Source organism: Spea bombifrons, chromosome 8 (assembly GCF_027358695.1).
Source record: "Spea bombifrons isolate aSpeBom1 chromosome 8, aSpeBom1.2.pri, whole genome shotgun sequence".
Classification (NCBI taxonomy): domain Eukaryota; kingdom Metazoa; phylum Chordata; class Amphibia; order Anura; family Pelobatidae; genus Spea; species Spea bombifrons.
Genome location: NC_071094.1, coordinates 33,708,527 through 33,722,143, shown reverse-complemented (window position 1 = coordinate 33,722,143; position 13,617 = coordinate 33,708,527). Strand labels below are relative to the sequence as shown.

Here is a 13,617-nt window from a genome sequence, read left to right as displayed (position 1 = left end):
AAAAGGGTAGTATGATTTGGCAGCCATGCTGAATGAGTTAACTAAATCTATTTAATCATTTAAATGTTATTGCCGCTCCATTAAACCCTATCGGGATTCAGGAGGTCTCTTCAAGTCGATCTCTCTTATTACGGAGCTGAAGGGAGCACAGAATGGCTCATTCCATTATTATATGCACCCATGATTAAATGAAGTCTAAAGTTCCAGGGGAACTTTCCATATAGCATCATGTTATTTCCAAGTGTCCTAAATAAGGATGAAATCTGAGTATTACTGTATATAGGCTGATCCAATACATGAGGTCAACATAATCCTACAATCAACCCTACTGGATCAAAAAAACAACAGCACGCGTGGAGTCCAGCCAACAACCCGTGTCGGTAAACATAAGACCATAAGACAGACATGGGAAAAGCTGTGAAAGCTCCATTACTTACCTGGTTGATATGATTTAATTTATCTATGATTTGATTGATTACAGGTTCCGAGCCTCTGGTTTTTGCATCATGGTTGCTCATCTGCATCTTTAATCCGTTTTTCACGTTGTGGTGGCTGAATCTGCAGTATAGTAAAGACAGGATCATTTATTAGTATTCAGGCAGCTGAATAAATATCACTATAGAGCTGTCAGGCTTTCATCCTTAAACTGGGATCTAGGACCTAAAAATGGTTTAATTGGCCATGAGCTAAAACACTATCTTGGTGGCAATCATACCTATGACTCTGGGATTTCACTCACCTTCATATTCTGCACTAAATGGATTATATCTCCTAGCAAGTGTTAAAGTATGAAGTAATATACCATGCAAATATTAAAACATGGATATATCGTTTAGCAGATTCTTATAGGGTAATAGCTCTAAAACAAATATGCCAACATTGCAAAAATGCCATCACTCCCTTTGAATGTTACGGAACAGAGCTTCTTTTAATGATGAAGCAGGTTCCTAGTTTGGTTATAGACGGGTCATCCACTGTTTGGAATGACAGCTGCCACATCTCCAATGACCCAGTCAATGAGGGCATTTTTTAGCCGTACACAGGGTGGATGAGTTTCAATCAATTGGCAACAAGGTTATCTATAGGGTTACACATTCCCTGTGCAGACGTTTGTATCAGACATTTAATATGTTTTACTTATCCCAGCAATAGTTATGTGCATGGGCCGGATTCATGTATAGTATTTTAATGCATCTCGCCTAATTGTTACACATGCTTAATAAAGCTTACACGTGCTTTAAACTTTCTTGATGTAGCAAGGATATATAGCTCAGAGAGGGTTTCGTTATATTAAGTCCTAGCCGTGTGTCCTATGTTTGATCTTCACGGGACGGGAAAGCATGAGACACTCTCACAGTGACATCTAGTGGATATGTGCACCACGTTAACTAAAACATATCTCTATACTTAAATGTCTACGCTAATTTCCACCACTTTCAGAAGTGACTCTCATGTCTCAAAGTTACATAGATCTTCACAGGGTAAAACAGATTTGTGCCGTTTGGTGCACAGTTCTCCGATTCAACCTCCCACTAAATGTTTGCCAGTCACCGCAATACCAGTCATGAGACTCGTTCTATCTGAGACTCATTCTAACACATACGTGCACACACATTCACTTACATATACATGCATACATACATACACACACAGCCACTCTAACACCATACACTTACATATACATACACACACACCACTCTAACATCAAATATTTACACATACATACACACTCTAACACCATACACATACAAACATTAACACACACCCACTATAACGCTATACACATATATAGATACACACATTCACTCCCTCTAATAATCCGTACAGCGCTACAAGAAGAGCTACAAGTTTATTTTATTTATCTACTGTGAAAGTAATCCCTGTGTTTTAAAAAAGTTGTTTTCAGTCATTTATTTAAATACATTTAAAAATGGTTTATTTCATATTAAAAATATTTTTATGCATTATTTGAACCATACCGATGCTCTCTCAGTTGGTCTGAACCCATTACATGATCTCATGGGCCACAGGCATATTAGGAACTATGTGTTTTCATATATACTTTTAAAATGCATGGTTTGCCCCTAGTCTGGATAAAAAATATCGGGGCGAGAACCCAACATATGTGCCCAAAAATGACCCCATTAAATATGGGGGTGGTATTCAATTATTTCCAGGGCTGGTTTTAATTCCCAGTCTGCGCCCAGTTATACATGAGCGAGCACACATGGTGAATCCAACCCATGGTAAGCATAACAGCATCTTATACCAAACTGCCATTGAATGCCAAAACCTTTATAACCACAGGCAGGTCAGTGATATTCACCTTGAAATCATATTTTACAGAGCTGCGCTTTGAACTTTGTGTAAAGTGACTTTTATACCCCAGTGGCTCTCACAGTGTTAAATCACTATATATATTAACATGCTTCTCACTCCACGCCATGCATGCCCAAAGAGAGTTTTCACAAATGCTACTGACCTTGTTAAGAACACGTGTGGTTCTCTTTGATGTGGGGATGAAGAGCAAATATCTACCATGTGTTAGATGGCATTTTATCCCTCAAGCACACGCCAAGATTACTCTCTGGCTGAGGACAGCGTGACATGAACTTTGCATCGTAGACTCTACTGAGCTCAGATGGGGTGCCCTCATGAGAATGTTTTCGAACTCCTATCCACATGCACTTTCCACGCTTTGTACAGTGATCACCTCGCACCGGCACAGATGGCTCCGTGATTAGGTGGTACGTTCGGGATGACATAAATACATAAAAGGGATTTAACAAGGTACAAGAGGGAAGTTTATTTCAAGGATAAATGTTAGCAAAATAGGTCATAATCTAAAAATGGAGGGCCGGGGTCTTAGAAAGTTCTACTTCACTGAAAGGGTGGTAAATAAGTGGAACATCCTCCCAGCAGAAGTGGCTAATACAGTGAGGGAATTAAAACATGCATGGGGCAGGTACAAAGCTCCTGAATCTAAGACAAGACAAAGGGCTGATTAAGTTTAGGCAAAAAAAAGGGCAATCCTGAACTTAAGACAAGACCGAGGGCCAATCAAAGTTTCGATCTTCACACCAGATGTGCGGACTGTTCTTATCTGCTGTCAAATTATATGTTTCTATGATTACTATTATGCCATCTTACTGAACGTGCCATATTTTGCTAGCCATTGGACAGTCTCTGCGTGATTGTTAATATTAAGATATAAGAACTGCTGTGCCCAACTATTAAACCCATCCTTAAACAGCGCATGTTTACTGTTCACCAGCAATAGCATTTACAGATGTCAGAACGCGCGCGCAGGTTCAGTGCTGAGTGCCGATATATGACATCATATCCTGGCGCTCAGCATTAATAGTTGGCAGTGAAACAGAGGTCTTTATGAATAGACCTCGCTCTCCCTTTAACTTGAGCTGGTTAGAGGGAGATCCATGATCTCCCCAAGTCTCCCTGTACATCCAGCTGGCAGAAAGCTGGCTGCATGGTGGACACCACATATTTTGGTGGCGGCCACCAACTTGGGCCCCGCAGTAATGACTCTGGACAGCTGTCCCTTTTGCCCCTCATCAAGGATAGCAATGCATGACTTACAACAATGGCAGCCTCCAGACCTCCAAATACATTAAGTTTATGAACAAAATGAGATAAAACCATTTCCCCCCCAGTGCTATATATATTATATATATATTCATTCTTATTTTCAGGGCTATAACCAAATGTATTAGGAGGCGAACTGGAGGCTAAAAGTGCATTCGCTGGGTGCAGCTGAGTCACACAGAGAGTAACCGGAACATTTGTTTATCGGCCAGTAGAATTCTTTCCCATGTAAGGGAATTACGATCTGGTCTCCATCTGGCCTTCATAGCCTCACCCCGAGCAGACAGAATATCAGCACACTTGAGAAACAAGTGCTGGTATGTCTTCATCCTAACATACATACAAGAATATGCATTAAGGCCATCGGAGGGGCATGGGGAAAAAATCACATGGAAATAAAAAAACAACAGTGAAATTCACTTATGGATGTGGGATTCTGGCACGGTTACCCTTTAATTCCACGTTGTTGAAGATCAAAGAGATGTCCCTCTGCCAACCACCAGCAGAAATTAGAAAGCAATGCATTTGTTTATCTAAAGCATGCAAAGACGCATTCGCATACAGAGTACGCTAAATGCTTTGACGGCTTACATCTGAATAGTTAGAAATGTCATGTTTCGAAATGTAGTCAGGGTGTATTGTATCACTGAGACATTCATCTAGAAGTCCTTCAGCTCCTCTCTGCGTGGCTGGAGTTTAGTTACAGATCAAAATCACCCATCAGGTCAATATTTCATTCCTGAGCTGTGTGTCCTGCCGCATGCTTGCTGCCATGTGCGGTATGTTCATCATAGATCACAGCCTTCAACTGCGAGTGCCCTTCACAGGCATCTTCCAAATTATCCGGCGCTTCCTGCTGTTCTGTTGCACGTAATGATAACCGTAATAATGTAAGGATTTTGATTCCTACCAACCATAGGCTGATTTTTATACCTTTCAATAAACATGTGAAATTTACAAGGTTTTTCACCCAAAAAATGATTGAGAGTCAAAACAAAACTCTCGTCACATTAACAATTTATTTTAAAAAGTGACCGATTCTAAAGAAAATGGCTGAGGTTTGCCCTTTATCATATATAGATAATATTTTAAGATTTGATTTCATCACAGCTCACGTATAATCATAAACCACTAAAAACTATACTCCCAGCACTCCCAGAATTTATACGATGTCAAGTAATATTTCCAGTCCCTCTTCAAACAATAAATCTCCAGTCCATTTGATTAGAGTGGTCAGTTCAGTGTCATGCTTAGGGGTTTGTGTTTCTCCAGCCCATCATTGTAAGAGTGATCTGATCCACTGAGAGATGCATTGGGTTGGGACATGACCTCATACCCTGGTGCACCTGCTCAGAGTGACCAGCAGAGGTCGCAAGAGGGGATCAAGAAGCAGATTAGTGCCGTCAGAAGCAGAATTCATCACATACAGACCCATTAGGGACTTCCTAAGAGCGGGGGCCCAATTGCCCTGTCTGTGCGCACCCAATAAAAAAAAAACATATTCTCACTGCGTCATAAACTTTGTATAGACCTGAAAAACAACTCAGACTTCCTGCATATCCACTTTTGGCCCACAGACAATAGTCTGGGAATCAAGGTATTAAAAAGATTGACTTAGTGGGCTCAGTTGCTCATGTTAGTAAGCTATGTGTGCAATGCCAAAGCACAAGACGCGATCCTATAGTTAGACGGATCCCCAAGGACACTGCCTTCTGCCATAGCCACCTGTCACCTGGCGTGGAGTCCGAGACTTAAATCTGTATCATGTAGACTTCAGCAATCTTAACTGATGTTCTTTTCTTTATCCTCCTCAGCGTTATTACAATTCAGCCTATGCAACTGGCTTTGTGCAACATTTAAACATAGAATATTACCGACATAACCATTTTCAATATTATTATTTTTTTAATGCGTGGTAATAAAGGACAGACTATTAAACAGCTAGGCAGCTAAATAGAGATATTCTGTTTTAAAGTAGTGGTAGTTATTGGTGGCAAGAATTTCTGGCAAGTTTGTAACAATCAAAAATGTTCAATATATTATAGTTTGGGGATTTTCGGTATTGGAATACAGAAAATTGTACAAAAGGTGTAAGATAATGTTTTGTTTTAGGGACCGCCTGGCAAGGGCAGCATTATCAAGGACATCCCTGTCTCGGCAACCTAGCGGGATACAAACACCTGCTCATCATGGAACATATTATTCTTATTATTATTGTGCATTTGGAAGAGCTTTTTTTTATTTAAGTGTGGGAGAGAGGATACGATTTTGTACTCACAAATAAGCAGATTCACCCTTTGAACCACATTCTTCTGGCCCTCAGAGAGTTAATTTTTCTAGCTCTATAGATCTATGTCCAGAATTCTATTTTTCTGCCAATATTCCACCGCCTCTGATGTGTGCAGCCGTTCTACGCAATGGAATCGATTTATATGTTTGTGGCTTCCAACGTGTCTCTCTTTTTAAAAATTAGAACTTGAACATTTGTGTGGAAGTTGGATCTACGTGATATGATCAAACATCGCAATTTATTTCAAGGTGTATCCCTCTCTAACATATAGCTACGCTTTTATACATTAAATTCCCAATGTTCATAACCGGAAAACCTATAATTTAATTTGCAGAGTTATTTTGATCATTTCCTGTACTTTCATCAGAACATGATGATTATCCTCAGGAAATGTCATTAAAGCTTAAGTACAGCATATTTGCTGCAAAAACACTTCTTACGTGTAGAAAATGATCTATTAAAAGTCTGTTATCTAAGAAAGAGGTCGTAAAACAACATTAAATTGCGAGATCGCCCCATTTACTCTATCCGTATATCCATATAAGAGGCACTCAGCAGAGAGGATGATGGCACAGAAGTGAGCATTGGGGTAGCTCAGGCATTGTCCCAGGTCAGGCCTAGCATGGCCCCCAGCCTAAATACACCACTGCCCATTGGTGAACCTAAACAACATTGCATGATACGGCATAATACGATGATGTATGTAAAGCTTTATCATTTTTGCAGCATTGTTAAGAGCCTGCATTCCATCTACGGTGACCACATGTTCCCGGATTGCCCGGGACAAACCCGCAATGGGACCCGGGCCCCGGGCAGCCTCAATCCAGGACAATGCACAGAATGAAAAGTCTGATTGAAGGAGGTCTCAGCCAATCAGGAATCAGGAAGTTCAGAAGCCTCTCCTGATAGGCCGTCCTTCACACCAAGCTCAGTGTAAGCTGCAGTCAGTATGTGTGTTTGACTGTGTGTATGTGATTGTGTTTGTCTGTTTGTCACCGTGTTTGTCTGTTTGTCACTGTGTCTGTGTGACTGTGTTTGTCTGTCACTGTGTTTGTCTGCGTGACTGTGTGTGTAATGTCTGGTAACAGAGGGGTTAACACTCTGAATCTACTCATGTCTGTAATGATTGTATGTATATTATTAAATCTGAAATCAACATGGTTTCCAAAGCTTCCTAATAATTAATATATAATAGTATGTGAGTCAGTGTGTATGTGACCCAGGTTTACAGATTAGCAGAGCAGTCATGAATTGTGGTCATATTCCATCCTTAAAAGTCATACAGACCACAAGAGAGTCTTACAGTTCAGTTTAAGTGACTTAATAGGCACTCTATTAACTTTCATTAAGTATTAACTGCAAAATCAAACTTTAAACGCATAATTAATTGGATGAAAAAAAAATCCCTAAACTGGGTATTCATCTGGACGAATAGAGGTCGGACTGCTCCTCAGGCTCGGTTATTCACATTAATACATGCATATCTTTGCTGCATGAGTCCTTTTAAATAAAATGCTTTGATGGCTTCCGCTTGTCCCTGTAGTGCACAAGGCCAGATTTCTAAGTGTGGGTTAATTAATACCTGAGGTTAGTTACCGAGGAGAGACTGAAATGCATGACCGGGTCCTTTTCCTCAAACTGATGAGAATGTATAATAGGAAAAAGGATGAGTGAAACGGAGCTAATTATCCCGATCGTCGGATACATGCCGGTATGCGCGCGTTCTCCTGTGGGAGGAGGATTATTTCATTTTATATATCAATATATCTTCAATCCAAAGGCAATCAGAACCCCGAATGCCTCTGTTAACTAAAAGGACTTCCAGCCTTACAACCAGTGCCAAAAACTGGTACCAATGGTTTGGTCTTACGAAAGATAAAGAATATCGAAAGGTAATAATACTTTCTTGCCCCATAAACTTATTCCCTTTTAATACGGGAAAGAAACTTGTTGCTTCTGAGGTTGCACAAGTCTGTGATGGGCAAGAACTCCCAGATTCTCCTCCATAGAAGATTTCCCCAATAAGCAGCTGTTCAGTGTATAAGTATCAGATCTGTTATATATATCTATTGTATCCCACAAACATACATTTCGTACAGTACGGCAGGTATGGGATAAGCTGCAAAATGAAATAACGCTTACCTGTCCACCAGCTCCTGTCCATTCCAGCACGACGTATCATTTTCAACAACAGAACTTTGACGACACATGAGTGCGGGGAGATTGCCGTAAAAATAGCTGTATGTTTTCAATTTCATAATAAATTCCCTAAAAAAAGATTGACAGCAAACTGGTTAATAAAAGGTGATATACGCGGATTTTGAAATTTGAAGAAACAGGTCAAAAGCTTTCCTCTTATTATTTTTTATTATTGCCTGGGGGGGATTTTATGGGGAGATATATGTCCCAAACATTCACTAATGTACAAACAGGCTTTAAACTGTATTTCATCAGCTGCCGCTGGTCATAAAATCCCAGCTTCCTGATAATTACTGCTTGAGCTATGGTCCAGCTGGACTACAGACCCCATAATCCTCCATATGGATGATGGGAATGTAAAATGACAACTCTAGATTGTGAAATTGCAAACAGTTTGTCTTAGTCTGCCAGTTCCAGTTTTGGCATTCCCTTTAAATATATGTACTGTAAGAAGCACTGTGTAAATTGTTTGCCACTATTTTATTAATAATAATAATAATAATAATAATAATAAATATGCAGTCTTCCAGCCAATAACATGGATTTAAATTTTGAATTTAGATCACTAGCAACCCCGTTGAATTTTATAATAGTGATTTTTTAAGTACAAATTGTCAAGCCGTTTTTTATTTATTTTTTAAATTATTTTCATTTTTGAATGAGCTGCAATTGAAAAGTATTTTGTTTTTAGCAAAGAAGTTTATTGTCTATTCACTACAAGGTCCTGAGCGATCTAAATATGGCTTTACATGATGGTGTATATTATATACATAGTCAATGCAGACGTCTGTTAATGTACCTTCTTTTTCCAGAAAGGGTCTCTTCGTGCTCTGGATGAGACTTGAACGTTTTTCTATTAACATGCGAGTCTCTCGCTTTGTGCACCGACCTTGCTACTCGTTGCTTTGAATGGTTGCATATTTTGTTTATCTGAAAAATAAAAATGTTCCTTGTCAGTATTTCAGAAGAAAACATAAATTACTGAGAGCATATCTATCAGTGGTTGCATTTCATTCAGTATGGAACATTCTCAAGGTTTCCTACATCTCCATCGCCGTATGTGCCTCACTCCTTGCAGATGTCTAGCTGTCTAAAGACATCTTGCTGTCTGTCTCTGGCAGGAAAAAAAGCCAATAACCAGTTGGCTCAAGGATTTTGAGTAATTTTTAGTGCCTATTATTCTCGAACCCCACTCCAGCATGTACTTTCTGGGAAGCGGGACTAGAGGTATGGGGGCAAGGCCGGCCTTAGGGGTGTGCGACCTGTGCGGCCACACAGGGCGCCATAGCAACAGGGGCGCCTGCCAGGGACTTAAATTAAAACATCGTTGTTTTGTTTTTTAACTTTATTTAACATCCTCCGTGTTAAATAAAGATTTTTTTTAACTTTATTTAACATGGAGGATGTTAAATAAAGTTAAAACAACAATGTTTTAATTAAAGTCCCGGGCAGGGGCGCCGAGCGGTGGCTCGTGAAGTTTTCAGCGACCACTCGGCGCCCCTCACTCTCCGTGACTCCGTCCCGGTGCCGGCGTTTCATGCTGAGCACCGAAATATGATGTCATATTCCGGCGCTCAGCTGTGAAGCGTGGGACTATAACAGGAAAGCATTTGGGAGGTATGTCATTATGGCATGTCATTTCATATCCCTGGCTAAGGTCTGGCACTGTCAGCCCAACAACTAAATGGGGAAGTAACTGAATAATGCCAGTTCACATTCTTTACATATAAACATTTTACTTTTCATTCAGCAGGCTATATTATTAAAAACATATTATTAAATCAGAAGTCAATTTGTGTAAACTTGGACACAAACTTGGTTAAAATATCACACAATTCCATAAATAAATTGTATGTCATTTTTGTGTATTTATATTGGTTTTGAGTTTGGCCGGGCAACATTAAATTCATCTCACCTCATTCTTTGCTCGAGCCCGTTTTCACATTCTGCCCAAAGCAGTTGTATAAAATATGTCATTTTCAAAAATGTGTGTTTGTGAATGTATGAGGGCTCATAGGAAACGCTTGCCAGCCACAAGGGGAAAAAAAGGGATTAAATAAATTGCACGTGACCCATGTGTTAATGTCAAAAGAAATGATAAAGACTTATTTAATCTATTCGAAAGGAAAAAAATGCCTGTCCTTAGATTTTAACAGTATGTGTTCCCGAACGGTCCAACAACAAAAGTTAGTCTCATGGAAAAAAGAGGTTATTTTTTTCCGAAATAGGCAAAATACCCCATTTCTGAAAGACCTGAAGACGTACTTCATTGTGAAATGACAAAGTGCTGAGATTGTAACCTAATGGAACCGTAACATTCATCTTGTGAAGATTCTTTTGGGACTCAGAGATTAATCTCTCTGCCTTCAAATCTTTTGCCCATGAATATAGATGCACTGATTGCATACAGAGTAACAGTGTGAAACGCTATTAGCCAGGTACCAGCGCAGGCACAAACTCCTTCAATACCCAATTATATTACTGACTGTTGATTCCATTTCGGTGCAGTTCACAGAAAATAATCACCAGGCCCCCGATTAGAAGGATAAAATGCTACGAAACGGGACTCTGAAACCTACAAACGTTCAAATTTCCTGCAAACGTTATCTGAAATGTAAAAATTTAATTTAGGGTTTCTGCCATATGTTGAAAAGGATTTACAAATATACAAAACAAGACTGAATAATATCCTTGGCAGGGCCACCTGTGTTACAGCAAATGTTTCTTCTTATTTTAATACAGCATAAGCATCAGCTGGGGGACTCCTGTGACATATGATTTGAATGTGTTTAGGAATTAAAATCTGATTCACAGTAACTTTAGGAAAGTTTCAATCGTCGGCGGCAAGCTGACTTTATGATCAATAGATTAGGGGGGGAAAGCTATAATTAAACATTAATGTAGTTTGGTTTTTTTGGGTGATAATAAAAATAATGCTGAAAAGGCCCTTAGAATGTTTTTTTTATTATTTTTTTCTAACTAAAGCAATTTCTGAACAATCCGGGCTTTAGCCACTAGAGGGGGCCATTGCACACTGAATGAATACCCTACTCTTATGCAGTATCTGCCATAACCTTTTTTTCTGGTCACATCTTAACAAAAATAGCTGTATTCGGACCCCAGGACTTGTTTTGAAAAGCAGGGGATATAGGTCTCATTTGACCTAAAATTGTAATGGTGGATCATTTCACACTGCGGGCCGTACGTGGAAAGATTAAAATGTGTGGTTCCTGGAAACACATTTTATAAATGAACATGATGTCGGAAAAACGTTTAACCCAAAACGGAATTTCACAGTTTTCTGTCCTCAATTAACAAAGAAGACCATCACTAAGGAGGTTCACATGGAATCATTATCCCTAAATGTGTGGGAATGGAAAAATAGTGCTTTCAATAAACTATTGCTGTAGATCAAATAAAAAATGTTAACTTGCAGACTTCACTAGGCATTTTAATGGGTGAGCTTCTACCATGGTGGAAAAACCCCCTCAATTCATTATTTGGTGAATAACCCTGATTGTCGTTTGTGGTCGGTTTAGAAGAACAAAACAACACTTTATTATGACACCTAGGCGCATCAGGACAAGAGCACAATGAACTCTCTGGTGAAGATTTACTAAGTGGTTAAAAGTTGGAGAGATTTGCAGCCTATTAATCAGCTTGAAGATGAGGTTCCATATCATACAATCGTTTTCAAAACCTTGTCCTTGTCATGCTATTAGTACCGAAGAAAGCCTAATAAAACGAGCGGTAGCAGTATAATAGCTGACCCTTTTAGGGAATGTCACACTCAGCATGTGAATTGATAAGCCAACCTGTTCATTTAAGGGGTTAACTCAGACAAAGCCATAAAGTCGTGAATGTGACTAGGCAGAGTTGGATTTATTGTCTTAATGCACATCTAGCCAGTCCCAAGCACAGCAATGTTTGGCTTCCATTCATTTATCTCCAATATTGTCATTTATTTTACTCATAAAGAGACAATAACAAATCATTCAAAAGCTGTTTTCCATGCACTTGCAGCAGTAAATCTGATACAATATGCGACAGGCTGCATCACTTTAATGAAAGCTTATCGTCTCCCGCCATCGATCTGAGATAAGACTTTATGAGCTACATCTTTGAAAGGCGAACACGGAAGGCAGATGGCATCTTAGAGTTGCAGCCTGCCTACAACTGTTCAGTTTGTAGAAAAGGTTTGGATTTTCCTAAAAGCCGGTAAACATTTACATTCCAAAAACACAATTGAGGTCTTAAAACTTTACATTTTTAGACTAATATGTTCCAGGTGGTTTTGCCGCTCTCGGAGTGTTATTAAACCTGAATCCTGGTAGGTGGTGGGACGCACCAAAGCTTGTTAGGTGTCAGAAGAACCAAGGGCGGTTTGGTCCCGGGGGATCGATAGTGAATTTATTCTTCAAGCAGGACTGGCCTAGTCCGCCCTGTAAGGTAGGCATTCTACAATTTTGGGTATTTCATTTTTTTTCTCATTATGACATCATCAGGGGTAACCTGAATTTAAAAGACAGATCCCAACAAACAACTAAACAAATAATAGTAACAAAATAAGAAATGTAAACAGTATTTCAAATTCCACATACTTTATTAGATTTTATTAGATTTATACTAAATTAGTTTATAAAGGAAAGCCCCACTTGTCCTAAAAATCAATATATAATTTGTGCGAAATAGACTAAATTAGAAAGGGGAATTAGAGTTTAAAATGCTCTATCTACGTCTTTAAAAATGCTTTCACTCTTTAGGGGTTAAGGATGAAAATATAATTTTAGCCTTTGTCTATAAACGTGGCTGCCCCATCTCCAGATTAAATTATAAATAAACATAATCTTATATTTTGCTAAAAAAAAAACATACGGTATAGCGGACCTGTAGATGCCCAGCTCAACACTGGACAGCGTCAATACCAGGATGATGGGAGTTGTAGTTAAATAATAGCTGTATACCACAGTCAGGTGATCCAGGGTTAATGGAATATTTTTACTTTAACAAAAGCATAAATAGATACGTTCCCAGAGATGGCCAAGTGCGTCCACCATGAACTAGGGTTACCTGACCACGCGGGATACTGTAAAGGTATCATAAAAATGGTAATGTATGTTAATGCCGAGTGTGTGGTTAATGCCTTGTCTTCCTTAATTTCCCAAAGGCTTTTATTGTACATTTAAATCTGTCATGCTGCTTTGCTGATTACATAGCTTTAAACATAGTGCTCAGTGTACTCTCAAATGAATACTAATTAAGAATACTAAATAAACATTTGGCTCCCCTGCCTTTATTGATTACTTATTTAAACTCATTATCCATGTTCCCAATTCACGTGTGTGCTTTAAATGATTATTTATGGCAGTCAGGGACGCCTATAAAGCAAATCCCAGTTTGCATTCCAGTCTTGGTCAACTCGGTATAAGGAGCAATCAAGCTTAAGAATACCCAGAACAAGGTGCCACCGATGGGACACATGGATCTTCTGATGGCAGGTGGGAAGAGTTGACCTACTTGGCACG

General features: G+C 39.2%; 1 protein-coding gene across 1 annotated transcript in view; it reads right to left on the bottom strand.

Annotated features, from left to right (window-relative positions):
• Positions 1–13,617, bottom strand: part of GPC3 (glypican 3) — a 131,247-nt gene that overhangs the window by 57,272 nt on the left and 60,358 nt on the right. Inside the window, exons 4-6 of the mRNA XM_053474200.1 lie at positions 8,892–9,022; positions 8,036–8,161; positions 438–558 (exon numbers count right to left, since the gene is read on the bottom strand). Of these exons, the coding sequence (XP_053330175.1) occupies positions 438–558; positions 8,036–8,161; positions 8,892–9,022 (378 nt within the window). The remainder of the gene's footprint in view (positions 1–437; positions 559–8,035; positions 8,162–8,891; positions 9,023–13,617) is intronic.